Here is an 18,360-nt window from a genome sequence, read left to right on the forward strand (position 1 = left end):
ATTGATTGCTGGTTCCGTATTTCCATTTCCGTGACTACTTTGAAAACGCCCGCTTTTGTCTGGGTGACAAGATTTGGTCGGAATTTTCTCACCGTCGCGCGTCGCTGCCATTGTTTTGAAAAATAAGTCAATGTCATCTTCATTTTTAGGTTCTGGGCGTGCCATGAGATCTTCGATGCACCTTTTAAAATGTCCCCTGTCTTGCTGCCTCTCTGTCAATTATTTCTGGAGAGAAACACTTTCTTTCCTTGTTTTAGGGACATTTTTTTAACAGTTTTCAAAACAAACTGGTCAAATCACGTAGTACAACGCAAATGACTCCTCCAAATGCAGTCGGGTCTATCGCGTCGACGTAACACGTTCTGAGCTGGTGTAATGCGCCCTCTAGGAAAACACTCCTATTGAAATTCGTGGGAATGAGTGCATGATGTTAAACGCTCAGCTTAACACGTCGTGCGCGGCGCAAAAAACCTGCCGCTAGGAAAACATACCTTTATCGACGCTTGACCTCGGCGGCGACGTAACTTCGCTCCAGTCGTCGCGCTCCTAGAGCCGTAGTTCCGTCTGTCGCGAACATAAGTAACTGGTCCCTGCTGTAACTGACTATCGACGCTCGACCTCGACGACGACGTACTTCGTTCCAGCAGTCGCTGGAGCGCTTCTAGTGTTCCGGTTTTGCCTGTCGCGATTTGGTCGGGTACTATTGGCGTTGGTGCTCCTGGCGCATCGCTACGTTACTTTCGAAATAGCAATTTTTGGTATGTACTAGGCATGGTATAAAATAGCGTTGTTTGAAAGATGAAACACAAAAGCAAATAAAAATATAATGTAATCGGGAGATTAATATATTTAACAGAAATTGATATTTAAATCTAATTCTAACTATCTTGAAATCTATCTTTCAAAGCCTACGACTTCGCTACTCGCAAACATCAACGGACACGGGGTGCAGGCACGGCGTGACAATGACTGCCTATCATAAGGATCATAGGCGTCGATAACAATAAAAATATTTTATTTGCTTTTATACATTTATATAAGTTTTATTGTTTACTAGTTGAAGCCTGGCGCATCCGCCACGACATCAGAATAACAAATACTTTTTTTTTAATTAAATGAAAAACAAAAAATTCGGCAACTACAGTTTTTAGAAGAGCCTATTACCCCTATTACCTATCTTTTAGTAAAAAAAGCAACTTTCTAGAGCAAGTCGTTACTTCAGTAGAGACGACACAGATATACATTAGCATTTTATATAGGTAGATATCTATTTTTAAGGTTAGGTTAGGCCAATAATTTTTTTTTGACCGTAGTTTGGACTTTGTTCTTGATTTTAACATTAAATATATTATATTGCCATACACATAAATGTGAGCCGTTGATTTTATTTAAACGAAAATTGATGGAAAATAACAAGTAATGTCATCGTTTTTCTAAAAATGAGACAGATTGGCTATACACAATTATAAATTCGATATTTGGAAAAAGAGTGGCGGATAAATGTTACATTAATAGATTAATGTAACTTTTATCCGCACAAATATTGATAAGTTAGATATATTTGATAAGTTATTATATTTTTAGCGAGGACCGCGAGACATTGGAAGTCGTTACAAAATAGCGGTATTTTGTCGCGGTATCTTTCTGGAACGGTCGCTAATGTTACGTGACTCATGTGGAACCGATATACCCATCACTACCCTGAAGGCCCCCTCATGAATTCGCCACTGATTCACATGATCTGTCGATTTTAGACGGTCATTCATGCGAAGTAAATTCAAATGACTTGACCAGTTGACTTGACTCGTGTAAACGCACCTTTATTTTCTTCAACACTACTACATTTTTAAAGAGGTTTTTAGTACGCCAGCACTCAGAGCGGGATCTGTTGATGGATTAAAGTAAATATTTAATTTTTCTGTAATGGTGGAGGGCCCATAAAATTGTGTTTTCATTGTAGTAAAACAGTGTTAAACGCACCAGGCGAACGCGTTGGTACAATTTTAAAGCCAATGGAAAAATAAACATTCTCGTCGGGAACACGGCTTTTCTTTTTTAATTTGAAATAGAAAACTAACGACTTTAATTCTCGCAGTTCAAATTGGATTGAAGTCTTAATTTAATTTAAAGAATATTCTATGAAAGCTTTACCTATTATCCTTGAAAAAATAATGTAAATGATTTAATTTGTAAGAAGAGTTCCCGTTTGGCACATAACGGTTTACCTGTTAGGTAAGATGGATTAAAGACTAGTGTATCCACTGGAAATGTGGTTTTAAATAGAGATGAGCAAAACTGCGATTCTCCAATCGCAATTGAAACTGCGATTGCAATTTTTAAATCGCAGCGACTGCAACCTGCGATTGCCATTTTAATATTTACCAAATCAAATTATTCGTAAAAAATGCTTCTTCCAAATACCCCATCCCATCCACCCTCGTTCCATTTGAAAAAATTGAAATATGATTAAAAATTGATCAGGACAAGACGCGAAAAACTATCAAATCTATTTTTCCAAGACATCTTGATTAAAATTGGTGTTTTAACACAGCCATGACATTCTAGATTGAAATTTATAATACGATTTTATTAATAATGTGGCCTAAGTGAAAAAGTCAGAAGTTACCATATTATATGCCATTCTATTCAGAGTGTCATTTTCTATCGAATAAAGTAAAAAATGCGGAGGGTGTCATTTAAAAATCAAAAGTTGTAGTCATTTCCGGTGAAACGGGAAGGGACCAAAAACAATTGAATACATCAATCAATCCTAATTTATATCATACCTATATACTAACATACCAAATATCGTTTTTTTATCTGATAAAATAAAAAAGTTATAGGGGGTGAGCCACTGTTGTGATCCTGAGTTGGACCACTGTTGTCACCAATCTTGTAGTCGCTGCCACCAAATATAGTAGTTCTCTATTGAGTCACCTTGTTGTGATTTGACTCGTACCACCACTTGTGTTGGGAATTTTATTATTTATTTTTTTATAATTAAACTCTTACTAATAATTGGTTATTACTTTTTTAATTTTAGATTTTTAATACAAAATACAAATTTTAACTAACAAATATTCAGGATCACAACACAACTTTTGAGACGCACCCGGTATACCGATGTTTAACTTAATTGATTTTTTTTATAAATAAAGAGAGTATTAATTAATATTAGGCAAACAAGCATTGACAAAATAAGCCTGTTATTACAGACCCAAGTATTATAAAAATAATGAATCTATTTTAGGTAGGCCATGCTTTCGGCGCGTGAAAATTTGAATCAACCAACGTTAAAAAGTGACGTCAATTAAAAATATTATCCCGACAGGCTTTGGAAAGCGCTCATATGTTTTATGTGTGTTGATGTCACGTGATTGGCGGTATTACAAGTGCTATTATCGTTGTCGCACAATCCATTTGGAAGCAAAAATAAATTGGCGCGACAATTTAACCGTCATTATAATGTGTACTGAGTGGATCAAATAATTGAAAGAAAAATTATGTAGCAAATTTGCAAATTTGTAAAAAATATTGAGAAGTTTAAAACTCCACTATCTTCCGCAGTTGACAGCTCACGTCAACAAATGACAACAACTGATTTTAAATCAATTGGTTTCTCATCCGTACCGCAAGATTGGCAATAAAAAAAAACTCTGACCTCCCTTCACTCAACTGTAAGGTGGTACGAAGTTAGCCATGTCATTTTAAAATAAAATAATTAGCTATACCTACCTATAATATGATGTATAATATGTGTGTGTGTTGTGTATATTGTGTATAGAGGGTAAATTTACAAAAAATGAGAAAAAATATTAATTTTCGAACAAAAGTTTATGAGGCATCAGTTGACGATGTGTGAAATGGGGTGAAACCAGTGACGTGGGGTGAAATTTTTAGAAGGAGAAGAGATTCGATAAATGCTCGGATAAATGTATAATTATTAAAAAGTCGAAAAATATTTTTGTATAATCTACAAATTATGTACCTACGTTGATTGGGGACCATTATCATGGATTATATTTAATCCACTACCTAAATTTAGGGCTGTAACGAGCCCTGTTTTTTAACTTGACCGAGTGCCGAGTACTCAGCTAAAGGTAATGGCCGAGTACCTAGTACTTGGCTGCCGAGTAGTCTTAACAGTTATGCGACCTTTATCAATATATACTAATTATACTATACACCATAACATAATATTATATTTTATACATAATATAAATATAAATATATAATTTAACATTAAAGAAAGCTAGTTAAAATTCCCGCAATTCCCCGGCCTTAAACCAATGATCTTGTTTGTTTTGCCTATGATTGGCGAGCGGCTGGGATTCCCCGACTACAAACCAATGACCTGGTTTGTTTTTCTTATGGAGATATTGTTTTATTCTGTGGTTCACCATGCAAACTGATATTTCTAATGTGCTAGATTCTGAATTGATTCTTTTAAGGGTGGAGACGTTGATTTTGTTTTAAGCAAAACTTATATGTGTAACTAATTTAAAGGTCAAAAATAATTCAAACAATTAATAATACCCTTTAAAGTTATGTTAAAATGAGTGACAGTGCTGACCTCTTTTCGATTATAAGTATTAAATTATTATTTCACTGTGTTTGTGTTATTACTTATACTTATTATTATTACTTTGCTAAAATACATTAATTAAAGTTATGAATGAATAACTTTTTGTTTATTTTATTATTTGCCACTGTGAGTCTCATTTCTATCTGTTTTGGACATGCATAAATGGATTGTTTCTATTACTATACTTTACTCGGCCTACTCGGCCGAGTAAGGCCGAGCACCGAGTACATATTACTCGGTTAAAATTCTGGCCGAGCACCGAACTACTCGGTACTCGGTGCAGCCCTACCTAAATTCATATTAATTGCTATAAATTATTAATTAAAAAACTTGTTTCTTTTTGTTTCAACCATATAAGTCTCAACGCTTCAACGTATAGTGAAGCGCCGCGCCGGCGCCGTTTCCATCGTTTCCATGGACCGCACGCCCCTGCAGACGGCCCAAAACCAGTTCTACCCAGGTTTGTTAAGGTTGGTTAAGGGAAGCATCTAATTTTTTAACAGAGGTGTAAAATCACAGATGTGAAATGATAATACAACATTACAACATACAAGCAAAGTCTAAGGTTATGTCAGTAAATAAAAATTGTTTAAATATGACTGTAAACGTAAAAACACGACAAAAAATCAAACAGAAAATAAAGGTGGACTCACACAATACAATAAAACAAGAATTACATCAACTAAGAACAAAATATTTCTCATTTGTATTTTTATAAGAAAAAATAATAAAATAACTAGGCTGGTTTTAGTTAATTACTATTAATTACTTACAAAAATAAATTCTTTCATTCAAAAAAAAAATATTCTAAATTACATTACGAAATGATTGAAAGAATACATATAAATAGTGATACAGTACAGGACAGAAAGAAAGACTATCCAAATGCAGTAAGGCATAGGCGTAACAATTTTTCTTTTTCTCCTAATATTCGATCACTCATTAACTCGCTTCATGGCTTCAGTTACAAAATAATCAATAAGGTATAGTTACGCTTTTCATTATGTAAAAAAATATATAATTATTTTATAATTTATTTCGATATATATAGTATCTCAAAAACACTCGCATGTCTTGAGGAAAATCACATATTAATCTACCATTGGCCTACATCCAAAATAAATTCAGCGGCATTCACTATTCCAGTTAAGGTCACTTTAGAAACAAAACACACAAATATGTTTATAAAGAAACCTATATAAGCATATTAAACCCTCTAACAAAGAGTTTTATTCAACACTGGCCAAGTCAACATCAGCGATTCAACAAGATAACTAGCTATTTTTTTATCATATCAGCCTTAATTGAAAACCCACTCAAATCATTTTCAATTTGAGTTGTAATAAGCCTAGTCAAAAGTTCTTTCACCATGAAATTACCCTTATTTCCAAAAAACGCTTAAATTTTTTGGCCTGCATCCAAAATATATTCAGCAGCCTTCACTATTCAGTTAAGGTCACATAACTTACAGACAAAACAAACAAATTTGTTTAAAGTACCCATAGAGAATGGTGACAAGACTTTTATTCAAAACTGTTCACCCAAGCAGGTAATTTGTGCCCTAGCTGTACAAGTCAGGAGCGCTTCAACAATATAATTGGCCGTTTTTTATCATGTAAACCAGCCTTAATTGAAAACACACTCCAAACATTTTCAATTTGACTTGTAAATAAGCCTAGTCAAAGTTCTTTCATCATTGAAATACCCTTATTTCCACAAAAAATCGCTTAGTATTTTTACTTGTGCGCAAGCAGTCGCTCAGTTTTCGTTCTATCCTCGTCCAGCCAATGAAACAAACCCATTTTCCCAGTCCAACACGCAGACTTGGTTTTGAAAGTTACATCATTGATCGAAAACTGAAAATCGTGTATACTGGATATAGTTTAAGCCCTGTGAGTGTTTTCAAGAACAAAGAAAACTAAGTTTTGACATTCAATGTCCATGATATCATCACAAAACATGTAAGTTTGTCCGTTTTAAGTAGATTTTATAGCAGGCTTGTATGTTTATGTTTTAATCTTAATCAGCTGATAACGCTAGCTCGATAAATGCGGTTTTTAAGGTTTTACAAAGGTGTCATCGCAAGAAAAGCGTAATTTAAAAATCTAGAAGGCTTACCTTAAATTTTCTTGGTGTTATCAGGGGGTGGCTTAGGTCTAGAGGGGTCGAAACTGACTACAATCGATGACGACACAAAGACAACGCAACAAGCACAGCAGCAGCATTCAGCCAATTCAGCCCGGTCGCCGAAAACGACTGGTTAAGCGAGCTTCACACTACGACACGGTCGTTTCGACTTCAGTGCGCTGCCAGTTGTGGTGGGAGGGAACGAAATAAGGGCTCACAGCTGAGCCTGGCAGGGAAAGGGGGAACATGAAAACACGAAACGCTGAAAGGCCAACTATGGGTGATCGGCTCGGTTACTTTCGTGCCCTTTGTATTGTACTGTTCCATGTACAAGGCGTTTAAAAAATTACACACAAAGATTTCTAATTTAATATGAGAGATTTTATCATCATCATCACTTCCAGCATATTCAACAATCTCCAATTATGGTGTAGCCGTGTAGCCTCCCTTAAATATTTGGATAATCTATTTGTAATTGGGTCCATAGTTGTCTATTGTTGACTATGCGGGTCCAAATTATCGCAACAAACTACCACCTCCTCCAGCAAGGGTCGGGAGTACTCTACCCTACCTCTAGACCCTAGACCCAATAAGCGACACAAGCTACCGTTTCGTTTACCTGGCCTGAGTCAACCAGGCGAGCTAGATGATCCTCTGAGAGTAGGTCTTAGCGGAGCAGAAGCACGGAGATACCTCCGCCTACTACACGAAGGACTTGCTCCAGAGGAAGCAAAAGCGAAAACACTCCTCGGAAAAGGGGAGAGTAAAGGAACCAAGAAACAGCCTGGCGCATCTCCACCAAAGGGCAAGAGAAAGAGCGAGAAACTTTCACATCTGCTCCGGCAAGGAGAGAAAAAAACCAGGATAGAAAGCCGTCCAACACCGGGAGGCAAGCAGGGACGTATCACCAGCTTTGCCGCTATTGCTGGACAAGTGAAAATGGCGGTGCTGCCAAAGGATTACCCAGAGGTTGCACCGACCACCGATGAGCAAACGGCTCTAGAAGAGGCGATACTGGACGAAGTAGTGGCAACCGGATCGCAACACAACGACCTATAAAATGTGGGTCAGCTGCGTTTAGCGGGGATACACTTTCGGATGGGCATGATCATCATCGTTTGTGTATCTCAAGAACCGGCGGATTGGTTGGTGAAAATCGCACCTAAGCTTAAAAATTGGGGCGGCCATCACGGTCTTTCTGCCGAGGAGCAAGGGGAAATATATCACCTACCTGCTGAGCTTTATCCAGGCTCAGAACTCCAATGTAACGACATCGAGTTGGCGAGTCATCAAATCGAAGGAGGAGGGTCATGGTCAGGTCCCCACAATAAGGATTGACCTCAAATCCAAGGAGGCAATAGAGTAAAAGGGATCAATAGAGAAAGAAAGGATATCCTCTATTTTATAGATACGAGACAACATCGGTATCAGGTCTAAGGAGAGACCAAGTTAAAGAGGTGGAGAAAATGGAGACAGATGTTCCAGCATTAACCTCACGGATACCTCAGCCGAAGGCAAGCTCCTCAATTGTGAAGGGCACGGAGAGCCAAACTCCAAGCGTGGAAGGGTGTATACCCCCGGAGGAAGAACATTTGTTGTCAGAGGAGGATGGGCATACCCTGTCCCCCCTATAACAGGAAAATGTATGACGGGGTATAAAGTGTATAATGAGTTATAACTCAAGGAAGGGGACACAATAGATCTTTAAGGTCGCAGTGATTAACCCCTGTCACTCATTCTACATTATATCCCTGCTAATTTCCTAATATCATAGTCCCATCTTAGGTTGTCTTCTTCTAGGTCTCTTAATTTTTCGTCGGTACCATGCTGTCATTTTTGTAGTCCATCTGTTGTCCGCCCTTCTTGTCAGCTGTCCTGCCCATTGCCACATCACAACATTTAATTCTGTTAATGACATCTGTTACCTGGGGTCGTACCTACTGTATTTTTTACTATTTTTCTTTGTTATTCCCAGCATATATTCCGTTCCATTGAGCGTTGTGTGACCTGTTTCCTTGTGATGTCGTTTTTAAGTGTCTAGGTTTCGCATGCATAGGTCATGACTGGTAGTACACACTGATCGAATGTTTTCTTCTTTAGATAAAGCAGCATTCTAGATTTGAATATGATTGAGATTTTTCCATATGTACTCCTTGCTTAATTGAATTCTTCTGTTCATTTCTGGTAGTAGAAATCCACCATTTGATGATGAAGATGAGATAAATTGATGATGCATTTTCAGATCTATTCATCTACCATCGCTCCGAAATTAATGAATAATTTGCTCCAATACATGTGCAAACAGATAAAATGGAAGGAATTGGGTATAAATATAAATAGCGAAAACTTGGATCAACTAGGATTTGCTGATGACATTGTCTTGATATCCGACATCGTAAATAAAGCCCAAGAAATGTTACAAAAATTGAATGAAACATGGAACCTCTGAACAAATGGGACTAAAAATCAACATCTCAAAAACGCAAGTGATGACAAACCTACTAATTGGCGATGGTTAACCAGTATCAAATGACATAGGCCTGCTATGGACGATTGAAATACATTTTCGTAGGGGTAATTAAAATGGATTTGGACATCGTATAGAAGGATAGGTATAGGAACGTGTATAGTTAAAATGTAACGAATTGAAAAGTCTTTTCACTAGTGAAATAAAGAAGTGGGTTTCCATTTGACAAAAATAATTTATGATAATTTTTTAGTCGCTCAATTCTATGACAGCTGCGGCCATTATTATATGACATTAGAACAATTTAATTTTTGAATTAGATAGCTACATGTTTTCTCTTCATGGCACAGTGGCTGGGGTAATCACTAAATTTGACGTTTAGTCTATACACATATTTTTGACAGGCAGTTTTTTTCGTTCAAAAATTTTAATTTTTTTTCTCAAAAACGGTTAATGTTAGGTATAAAGTGTTTAATATCAGAATTTATAAAAACAAATAATTTAAGTACATAATAAAAAACGGGAGCACCCATTTAAAATAAGAAAGTTGCTGTCAACTTCCGGTATTTCCGGAAGTGCCGCCATATTGAAAATATTTTTAATCGATAGATCTCGTTGTGAAACTATGATGTGCAAAAAATCTCCGAGCTAGATGTTATAGTTCTCTAGAAACTTCTAATGCACGCTCAGCCTGGGACACCCTGTATGCCTAGTAAAAATATGCATATAGGGAAAGAACCTGATAATCACACCAGGCGTCTAGAGCTCTCCTCTAAAATTAGTAAAATGGCGCATATCATGTTTTTCTCCTGGACCCTTCAAATATTTTATCTTTTCCATTTAATTTTTTTAAGATTTGTTTTTTTTTCACTAAAATATCAAATCTAAAATAAAATAAAATCTAAATAAAACAAACATGTTCTTCCAGATAAACTGTAAAAATGCAAACATCAAACCTTTTTATAAAAAATACCTTTTGACCTTTTTTATCCGTACTTTTTTAGTTAAGTCATGTTCTTTGTTCCCAGATAATCTGAAACCCACGACTATGCCTCCTCCGTCTTATCGGCAGTTTGTCCGTAAATGTTTGCTGGCTGGGACAAAATTCAAGGGCCAAAAGAAGAAATACGTCCTAGCAGGGGGTGCGGGTGTAGGGCTGGCGGTCTCGGCTCTGGGGAGTGTGAATAGCGATGACAACATCGTGGTGGGAGCCAGGGGCGTACTTAGGTTTTCTAGGTAAGTAGAAAAATACAATTCCGAAAAAGTATAATTTTTCGTCCCCTCTGTACTATTATTTTTTGAGGGTTGTCTTGTGCTGTCTTTCAGATCTATTAGGATAGGTTTAGCGATATCCTTCGACTACTATTTTTCTATGTTAGGCCTTACTGAAAACACACCAAATTATGAAACAATGATGAGCAGGATTCATCAGAGATGTGCAGAACGAATAAGGGATGGCTGTTTGGAAAATGGCGGAACTTACATTAAGTTAGGACAAGGATTAGTATCTTTAAGTCATATTTTACCCAGAGAATATATACAAACTTTAAAGATATTACAGGTATAAATTGAAAAACACATTTTATTTGTAATCTTGTAAGAATACCGTCACTAAAAACAGTTACAATAGCTTTATTTGAATTTATAAGTTTATTGTTTTAGTTAAATGACTTATTATATTTTTAGGATAAATGTTTAGCTAGAAATACCGAAGAACTGTATCAAGTATTTAGAGAGGATTTTGGTAAAACTCCTGAAGAACTGTTTCAGGATTTTGACCCTAATCCAATAGCAGCCGCTAGCATAGCACAAGTAATTGAATTTTGATATTCATTTTATCTTATCCAAATTTTATTTAATTTTGTCTGAATGTATCATTAATAGTAATAAAATGAATAAAACTAAAAACTTAAAGAACAAAAAATATTCTTTAGAAATTTTCATGTTGAAATCGGTTGAAGTGCTTCATCCTAGTTTGACATTTAATCGACTGTCTGTAGAAAGGAGTTGTTAATAAACGATTCGATATTTTAGAATTCTTATTTAGAAATAACAGTTGATATATAACTGTTATTTATAAATAACATTTGCCATAGAACTGTTATTTAAAAATAACAGTGCGCAGCATTTTTTTACTTACAAAAATAACAGGTAAAATATAAATATCAATGCGCTGATATCAAAGCCACGTGTTTTACCAGGCCCTTACAGTTGTGACTTCCAAAAAATAACAGAGCGATAATGAAGTCGGTATCGCCGGTCCAAGAAATTTTACCTTTGGTTTTGAATTACACCTATCGCTATTATGTTTTGATTTCGAAAGAATAACAGATACCAGCTTTGTGTACAGTTAACAACAGTTTTGTACAGTAACTGTTGTGATTTGCGCATATACTGTTTTTATCATTTTACTTCTTTTGCTGTTATTATTATTGTTGGTGGTTTATAGATGTAAGATAAAGCTTAAATCATAATAATCATATGGCTCATAAATAAATAGAAAAGAATATACAGAAAATGAGGTTATCTGTACATATTAAAAGCTCTAAGCTAGAATCAAAGAGGGCGAATCAATAAATAACAGATATCAGCTGTTTTAAACTGTTATTTCTAAGTGAGAGTAACAGTTCCAACTATTATTTATAAATAACAGTTTTGTCCCTCTTTGACCCTTATAGGTATTTAAAGCTACAACCAAAGAGGGCGAACCAGTTGCTGTCAAAGTCCAATACAACGATCTACGAAAAAGACTGTCCAGTGACGTAATGACGATAAACATCCTACTGACAGTAGGAGCCTGGCTCCATCCAAAGGTCGATTTTTCCTGGATCCTGAACGATTTCGTGGACGCCCTGAAACAGGAACTGGATTTTGTCAACGAGGGAAGAAATGGAGAGAGATGTTCTCGCGATTTAGGGCATCTGAAATACATTGAAGTGCCAAAGATTTTCTGGAAGTACACAAACACGGTATGGAAAATTTAGTAAGTAACATCAAACCGCTCAAAAACGCATATTGTTATTATACAGAGCATCTCATATTATGTTGAGGTGTCATCTGTTAGAGTAAAAGCCAGAAATCAGTGACTGTTTAAAACAGTTACTAGTAAAACATAACATTCACTTATTTGCTAACAAGTAACACTACGCCAGTAGAAATTCAACTAATAACTTTGAAACAAACATTTCTTTGGTTTGTCCCCTCCTCCCACACTAGATCCGGCGCTGGATTCAGTGTCCTTAAAAGTTTTATTTTTTCCATCTTCCACCAATACGCTCCCTATTGTCCAATAGAATGGCTATTACTGGCACCAGAGAGAAACTAATAACTAAAGTGAGAGGGCTTGTCGAATAGGGCATTTCGTAGAAAGTTTATTTTGTCACCGCGCTTCCCAGACGCGCATAGCGTTTAGGCGGCCAAAAAAGGAAGTTTTCAACTTTACAAGTTAAACATTTGACAGGATTAATTAAATTGTCAGTAGCTTTTTCTATTTCTTAGCTCTAGAAGGAGATAACTAAAATCTGTTGATAATCGGAGTAATAAACTGTTTTTGACTGAATGTGCCTGTTCTTTTAGCTTGTCAGAAGAGAAGATTATTGTCATTATTGATTATTTCAGATTCCACGATTATTCGGCATTTTTGTTTTGTGGTTGAGATCCAGACAAAACGTTTCCTTTAAAGGTAAGTTTTATATCGGTAATTATATTTTAACATACCTAATAGTAATAGTGAGTGCACATAATAATCACCTGTTCACTCCCAACCAAGTTAGATAAAAAAGATATTGAAGATTGCAGCCTTGAGTTGGAGTATGGCAAGGAGTATGGAGTTAAATAAATTATTATGTTCCTAAACAGTATTTTATTTATAGGTTTTAATGCTTTAAAGTCTAATAATAAATTTTCGTTGTCAACAAAATAATCTAAAAAAACTACGAAGATTTCTTATTATAAACTTGAAAGATTAAGATTCGGTTTAAATATACAAATTTTAAATTTTTGGCGCCAGTATATAGGTATGAATGCAACCTATTATATCGATAATGCGCTCATAGTTCGGGTTAGACGCCAAAGGCCGCGCCACTAACACAGTCTTCAAAAATTAACGTATGACGTTGATCGGTCTCTCTCACTTTAGTTATTCGTGTTCTCTCTGACTGGCACTTTTAGCAAATGTTACACTCTTTTAGTAATTGTTAGCATTTTCTAGTGATTGTTAACATTTACTGGATTTCCGACTTTAACTGTAACATAATCGGAATCTTTTAGAAAATAAAGTTTAAAAATTAAAAAATATATTTACATTTTGAGAGATGCCGGTTTATCATTGTTTTCTTTATTAAGTACGTGGAAATGTTTTAAAAACAAATTGATTTTGTACCAGGTTTAATGACTGTCATAATATCAATGAACTCGTATAAAAGACTAATACATAATTTCTTTGATAAACCGTTTTTTTTATCTTATTTTCAGAGAGTATTAGTGACGGAATTTACCGAAGGAATTAAAATAAGCGACACAGCTAAACTGAAAGAAAATTGTTTTTCATTGGCTGAAATAAACAATATGCTGTTTGAAGCTTTTGGATATCAGATATTCCATACTGGATTTGTACATGCGGATCCACATCCCGGAAATGGTAATTAAATTAATAATTAACCTACTAATTCATTTCCGTTGCAATGCATTTACATACCGTATGATCGAAAAAAAACAGCGTCCAGTTGGCTTGGAAATGACGATCAATGACATTCCCCATATAATTTTACATAAATATACAGGGTGGTCTGAACTGTATTACGGAAACTTCGTCAGCATATGTTCGAAAATTCTTAGTTTCGGAGATACAGGGTGTAGAAGTTTCATTTTTATTTTGATTATTTCCAAATAATTTCTGAAGTAACGTAAATATTTGGATGAAAATTGGCATCCAAGAGTTTTTTGACATGAGAAATTTGATTTTGATGTCAATATGACTCCTATTTGTAGGGAGCGCCACCTACATGTGTTTAAACTGTTATGAAGAGTAATAACTTTTCATCCGTACCTGTATAAAACTACTGAGTGGAAAAATATACATTTCCATGACTTTTTACGTAAAAAATGTCTCATGGTAAAAATCGCTACGGGCAACCGTTCTCAAGATATTTAGAATCGAAATAGTCAATACATGTCATTATTGACAAAAAATAAACATGTTGAGTAGATAGTTATTTGACTGAAATAATAAATTTGGGAAATTTATATTTTTTTAAATTAATGAAAAATTTTTCTGCAAAAAAATGATGATAAAACTGTTTCTATTCAACTTTTAGCACAAAAACATTTCAAATTTATGATTTCAGTCTAATATCTATTTAATCAACATGTTTAATTTATGTCAATGATGATAGGTATTGATAACTTTGATTCCAAATATCTCGAGAATAGTCGTAACGATTTTTACCAAGAGAAATTTTTTACGTATAAAACGTCGTAAATGTATATTTTTTTACAAAGTGGTTTTATACAGGTACGGACGAAAAGTTCAAAAATAAATAAAACCAGTTAAAAAATATATAGGTGACGCCCTCTACAAGTAGGAGTCATATTGACATCAAAATCAAATTTCTCATGTCAAACAACTTCCAGACACCAATTTTCATCTAAATATTGAACTTACTTCATAAATAATATAAGAAAAAAATCTCGAAATAAAAATAAAACTTCTCACCCTATATCTCCGAAACTAAGCATTTTAGAACATACATTTATACGAAGTTTTTTACTTATTTTTATCTGCGGAATATACTGGCGAAGTTTCCGGAATACAGTTCGGACCACCCTGTATAAAATGACAGCGATCTTTATTTCATAGCCATCGCTGACGCCGTTTTTTTTCGATCATGTTGTATTATATTTATTATTTGAATATTAAATTTATATTGTTGATGCAGTTATGGTAAAAAGAGTAAATGGCAAAACCAAACTAGTCATCTTAGACCACGGTCTATACCAAACAATTTCTGATAAAATCAGGTTAAACCTGAGCTTTATGTGGAGAGCTATCGTTCTAAAGAATCATGGTGATATGAAGAAGTATTCAGAACTTTTGGGAGTCGACGGTAATAGATATATTTGATTCTTCAGAAAAATAAGTAAACATAGAGGTACCCTAAATATATAAATATTATTAGTTTGGTTTGGTATATTCAGTTACTTGTAACATCAGTATACTAAAGTGAAATGAAAAACCAAAAGATAACAGATTGTTAGGAAGAACATTTACCTTACATGTTACTCTTAATTTGCGCATTATACATGATTTATACAAAGCGAGTCGTCATTTATACAAAAAAAGAGCCCATATTTTCAGAGCTGGTACATCTCGATAAAAGAAACATATTTTCTCTTTACTGTTTTCGAATAAGTTTAAAATAGCCGCAATATTTTATTACAGTTGGGGGTTAGAACTTTTAGTGTTACAACAGCAAAATAAAATACTAAATCGTGTTCTAGTGATTACGTAAATTAACGTAAATTAGTGTTATTTTTGCCGGAGATATTTTACTTTCAAATTAAAAAAAAAGATTTTTTCCTTAAATTTTGATAACCACTGAAATTTTCTGTGTTTTTATTTCTTTACATTTAATTTAGTCAGTTTTTTACCTCTGTTGCCATATTAATAAGGGAATAAGCTTTTTAATTGAAAATTTAAAAAAAAATCCAAAAATATTTTCAAAAAATACAAAATTTTCCATTTTTTTGATCGTCAAAAAAAAAGGGATGGGTTTCCTGGTCTCGAAATATTATCATCACCCCTAAAAATATTTGCACCTATTTAAGACTCACCGTGTATATACAAACTACTATTCAATACTCAATACTAACTTGTGTGAAATGTGGCATTGTAAGACTGATCCAAAAACGTGACGGTTGCATCAAAAATATATACCGGGCGCGTCTCAAAAGTGGCTCACCCCTATAACTGTTTTATTTTATCAGATAAAAAACCGAGATTTGATATGTTAGTATATGACATAAATTAGGATTGATTGAGGTATTCAAGTGTTTTTGGTCACTTCCTGTTTCACCGGATCTTTTGATTTTTAAATGGCACCCTCGGTATTTTTTTTATTTTTTACGATAGAAAATGACATTCTGAATAGAATGACATATCATATGTCAACTTTTGACATTTATGCTTAAAACAAACTGGAATTTTAAATTTTAATCTAGAGTGCCATTGTTGCATTAAAAACACTAATTTTAAATCAAGAAGCCTTGGAAAAATAGATTTCATCGTCTAATGTTATTCGTGTCTTGTCCTGGCCGGTTAAAAGATGCCCAAATCGTATTTTTAATCATATCTCAATTTTTTCAAATGGAATGAGGGTGGCTTATTAGCATATTTGGAAAAAGCATTTTTTTACGAATAATTTGATACCACACACTTGGTATTTCGAGTCAAATTGTCGTTACCTATGAATCGGATGTTGCAATTTCAAATAAACCACATTCAAAAATGTCAAAAGTTGACATATGATATGCCATTCTATTCAGAGTGTCATTTCTTATAGAATAAAGCAACAAAACATCGAAGGTGCCCTTTAAAAATCAAAAGTTGTAGTCATTTCCGGTGAAACAGGAAGTGACAAAAAACAATTGAATACGTCAATCAATCCTAATTTATGTCATATACCAAATCTCGATTTTTTATCTGAAAAATTAAAAAAGTTATAGGGGTGAGCCGCTTTTGAGACGCACCCCGGTAAGACTTTGTATCATTGTAGAATGTTTAGGAGGAGGGTTAATCACTGCGACCTTACAGATTTATTGTTTGTTCCTCTTTCTTCAATTATAAGATCTACTTACTCGGGTTATAACGAGTTATAACTCATCATACAGTCTTTGACAAAAGCCAGTATCTGAGAAGGCTCCACAGAGGCCAGCTCTCCGTCTCCGACATCAGCCGTACCAAAGTTGGCACGAACGGTTGTCGTCTCGGCGCACTGAGTGATGAGGTGTTCTGGTGTTTCCCCATTTTCCCCACAGAATCTGCGTTCGCCGTTGTTTCTAAGCTTCAATCTACTGAGGTGTTCATTGAGAAGACAGTGTTCTGTTAGAAATCCCCGTGACAATCCGAAGATTGTTCTTACTTAAATCAAGGAAAATATTTTATTGACTTCTATGCTCTGAACCAACCAGGAAAGGACGCTGGTGGGGGGCAAAAAAATAGTGGACACATTTTTCAGAAATATACAGACGCATTGTGCAATTTTTACATAAAAAAGACTGAGGTTGAGAACACATTTATTTGTGCTAAAGTTATAAAAATAAATATAGCATTTTTTAGTTAAAAATCGGATACAAAACTAAATATTTTAAGAAATATATTGAAAACTATGAATTAATTTTGATGCAAAACTGGCATCTTTTTCTGAGGAATAAATCTTTTTTAAGAATACCTCTTACTTTTTGAACAAAATATTTGCCGAACCCCGTCATACTGTTTTGTAATAACCATCATTTTAAAAAGGTCGAGATAATTGTGTTATTTTCTGTATGTATTTGTTTACAGCATTGACCACTGTAAAAATAATCTTTCTGTATGAACATTAGTCCCCGGAAGACAAACAAAATTCAATAACTTTTTGTATGGTAAAGTAGGAAATATCTTCCAAAGAAAAATGCTGAAAACCCTACACCCATTTTATGTCTATTTTAGTATAATTTTCATTTTAATTCCACTTGTTATCTTTTTCTAAGGTAACATAATTTTAAATTGGTTGAATTCAATTGACAGACAATGTTAAATTACGGACTTTTGACGATCAAATCTTGTTGACGAACTTCGTTTCTGAACAACGGACTGTCCCTATCATAATAACGGACGTCTGCTCACCTTAATAAAAAAAATAACTCTATGTTTACTTATTTCTCTGAGACTTATTCCATCAGTTTTTATAAACTAAACCACAATTTACTATACAGATTACACCATGCTTGCTGAAATTCTAACACAAACTCCCCTAAGAACCACCGGTTTTACACTGAAAGCAAAACTGACAGAGGCCGAAGAAAAACGTATGAAGCAAGTGGCAGGAGAAAGATTTGATCAAATCGTATTGTGTTTAAGACAAATGCCAAGGACTTTACTTCTAGTTGTTCGGTACCTAATGATTGAATACTTCTAATAATT

General features: G+C 34.6%; 2 protein-coding genes across 5 annotated transcripts in view; one reads left to right on the top strand and one right to left on the bottom strand.

The window, feature by feature from the left end:
* The window catches only part of LOC115878149 (tumor protein p53-inducible nuclear protein 1), an 80,012-nt gene extending 73,138 nt beyond the window's left edge, over positions 1-6,874 (bottom strand). Inside the window, exon 1 of the mRNA XM_030894530.1 lies at positions 6,704-6,874. The gene's annotated coding sequence lies outside the window, so the exon portion shown is untranslated. The remainder of the gene's footprint in view (positions 1-6,703) is intronic.
* LOC115878144 (uncharacterized aarF domain-containing protein kinase 5) overlaps positions 1-18,360 on the top strand; it is a 98,182-nt gene that overhangs the window by 77,521 nt on the left and 2,301 nt on the right. Inside the window, exons 1-8 of one of the 4 annotated variants that reach the window (XM_030894525.1) lie at positions 725-758; positions 10,208-10,415; positions 10,506-10,740; positions 10,866-10,991; positions 11,858-12,148; positions 13,653-13,818; positions 15,116-15,283; positions 18,153-18,330. In XM_030894525.1, the coding sequence (XP_030750385.1) occupies positions 10,228-10,415; positions 10,506-10,740; positions 10,866-10,991; positions 11,858-12,148; positions 13,653-13,818; positions 15,116-15,283; positions 18,153-18,330 (1,352 nt within the window). In that variant the 5' untranslated portion in view covers positions 725-758; positions 10,208-10,227. Of the gene's footprint in view, positions 1-724; positions 759-6,235; positions 6,547-10,207; positions 10,416-10,505; positions 10,741-10,865; positions 10,992-11,857; positions 12,149-13,652; positions 13,819-15,115; positions 15,284-18,152; positions 18,331-18,360 lie in introns of those variants that run through there. The other 3 variants (XM_030894523.1, XM_030894524.1, XM_030894526.1) reach the window with 3 other exon arrangements.

Source organism: Sitophilus oryzae, unplaced genomic scaffold (assembly GCF_002938485.1).
Source record: "Sitophilus oryzae breed Bouriz unplaced genomic scaffold, Soryzae_2.0 scaffold_1500_pilon_pilon, whole genome shotgun sequence".
Taxonomy (NCBI): Eukaryota; Metazoa; Arthropoda; class Insecta; order Coleoptera; family Curculionidae; genus Sitophilus; species Sitophilus oryzae.